At 55.7% G+C, this 2,048-nt stretch overlaps 1 protein-coding gene across 1 annotated transcript in view; it reads left to right on the top strand.

The window, feature by feature from the left end:
* Positions 1 to 342: 342 nt before the first annotated feature.
* The window catches only part of Pmar_PMAR021342 (conserved hypothetical protein), a gene marked incomplete at both ends in the record, with an annotated part of 1,836 nt that continues 130 nt past the window's right edge, over positions 343 to 2,048 (top strand). Inside the window, one exon of the mRNA XM_002782527.1 lies at positions 343 to 2,048. Within this exon, the coding sequence (XP_002782573.1) occupies positions 343 to 2,048 (1,706 nt within the window).

Below are 2,048 nucleotides of genomic sequence, written 5' to 3'. Positions count from 1 at the left end.
CCGGTTTTTTACTAACATGCAATCATGTCAAGTGTTAACCAGTGGGCACTCGCGTCAAGGTAATGCATGACAGCAATACACAGATGGTTGAAGGGCTTTCGCCGTTCCCCTTCAGCAATTAGATGGAACGCCACCGAAGATCTTGGTAGTCGAACTGAGGTACGGACAGGGTTGACTGCCACGACGCAAGGACAGCTGAAAGTCGTGAGCGCCCAAGCACGCATGTGCGTGTTGGTGAGAGAGTGAAACGGTTAGATACGACATCTGCACTATCCTCGTTGAGAGGGAACAGAATTGAATCCGAACATCAACCCAACTGTGTGGTAGGGCTTAAGATTTCTAATGCTCTCCCGTCTGTTGATCTTCTCTCTAGCTGCCGGCTACACCCTAGCGTTCGGCGGTAAGTCCGACGAGACAACAGCGGCTCCTACTCCTAAGGTGGCGACTACGCCTGACGGAACTACAGCGGCTCCAACTCCTGACGTGGCGACTACCCCTGACGAGTACTGTGAGGATTATTGCTCTGAGACTTCGGGATGTGGACAGTCCTATTGCAAGGCGGATGGTCACTGCTTTGGACTATATCACAATGGTGACTCGAAGTGTTATCAGTCCGACGACGAGGAAAATACTTGCGATTCATTCGAGCCCGTGAGATGCCTCGAATCCCCTCCATCGACCTGTGATGATGCTTGTTACTCCGTTGATGGTTGTAGGACCTCTGAACTTGGAACCTACTGCAAGTTTTGGTTGGATGATCCAGTGTGTTATGGCATCCTCAAGAAGAATGACGGCAGTTTGTGCTTTGTGGCGACTGATGAGGCATGCGAGGGTGATCTTTACCCCTGTGGTTCCCAAACTGAGACACCAATCGAGACCACTGAGACTCCGGTCGAGACCACTAAGGCTCCGTTCGAGACCACTGAAGCTCCTTTAGAGACCACTCAGGCTCCGGTCGAGACCACTGAATCTCCGGTCGAGACCACTGAGGGTCCAGTCGAGACCACTGAAGCTCCGGTCGAGACCACTAAGGCTGCGTTCGAGACCACTAAGGCCCCGGTCGAGAACACTGAGGCTCCGGCCGATACGACTGAATCTCCGGTCGAGACCACTGAATCTCCGGTCGAGACCACTGAATCTCCGGTCGAGACCACTCAGGCTCCGGTCGAGACCACTGAATCTCCGGTCGAGACCACTCTGGCTCCGGTCGAGACCACTGAATCTCCGGTCGAGACCACTCAGGCTCCGGTCGAGACCACTGAGTCTCCGGTCGAGACCACTGAGGCTCCGGTCGAGACCACTGAGGCCCCGGTCGAGACCACTGAGGCTCCGGTCGAGACCACTGAGGCTCCGATCGAGACCACTGAGTCTTCGGTCGAGACCACCGAGGCCCCGGTCGAGACCACTGAAGCTCCTGCAGAGACCACTGAAGCTCCGGTCGAGACCACTGAAGCTCCGGTCGAGATCACTGAAGCTCCTGTAGATACTACTGAAGCTCCTGTAGATACCGCTGTGGCACCGGTCGAGACCACAGAGGCCCCGGTCGAGATCACTGAAGTTCCGGTCGAGACCACTGAAGTTCTGGTCGAGACCACTGAAGTTCCGGTCGAGACCACTGAATCTCCAGTCGAGACCACTGAATCTCCGGTCGAGACCACTGAATCTCCGGTCGAGACCACTGGGGCGCCGGTCGAGACCACTGAGGCACCGGTCGAGACCACTGAGGCTCCGGCCGATACGACTGAATCTCCGGTCGAGACCACTGAAGTTCCGGTCGAGACAACTGAAGCTCCGGCCGATACCACTGGAGCTTCTGTAGAGACCACTGAAGCTCCTGTAGAGACCACTGAAGCTCCTGTAGAGACCACTGAAGCTCCTGTAGAGACCACTGAAACTCCTGTAGAGACCACTGAAGCTCCTGTAGAGACCACTGAAGCTCCTGTAGAGACCACTGAAGCTCCTGTAGAGACCACTGAAGCTCCTGTAGAGACCACTGAAGCTCCTGTAGATACCACTGGAGCTCCAGCCGAGACTAGCGAAGCTCCGGT

This window comes from Perkinsus marinus (assembly GCF_000006405.1).
Source record: "Perkinsus marinus ATCC 50983 genomic scaffold scf_1104296939202, whole genome shotgun sequence".
Classification (NCBI taxonomy): domain Eukaryota; phylum Perkinsozoa; order Perkinsida; family Perkinsidae; genus Perkinsus; species Perkinsus marinus.
Note: the sequence above shows the minus strand (reverse complement) of the source record. Positions and strands in the feature narration are given on the sequence as shown.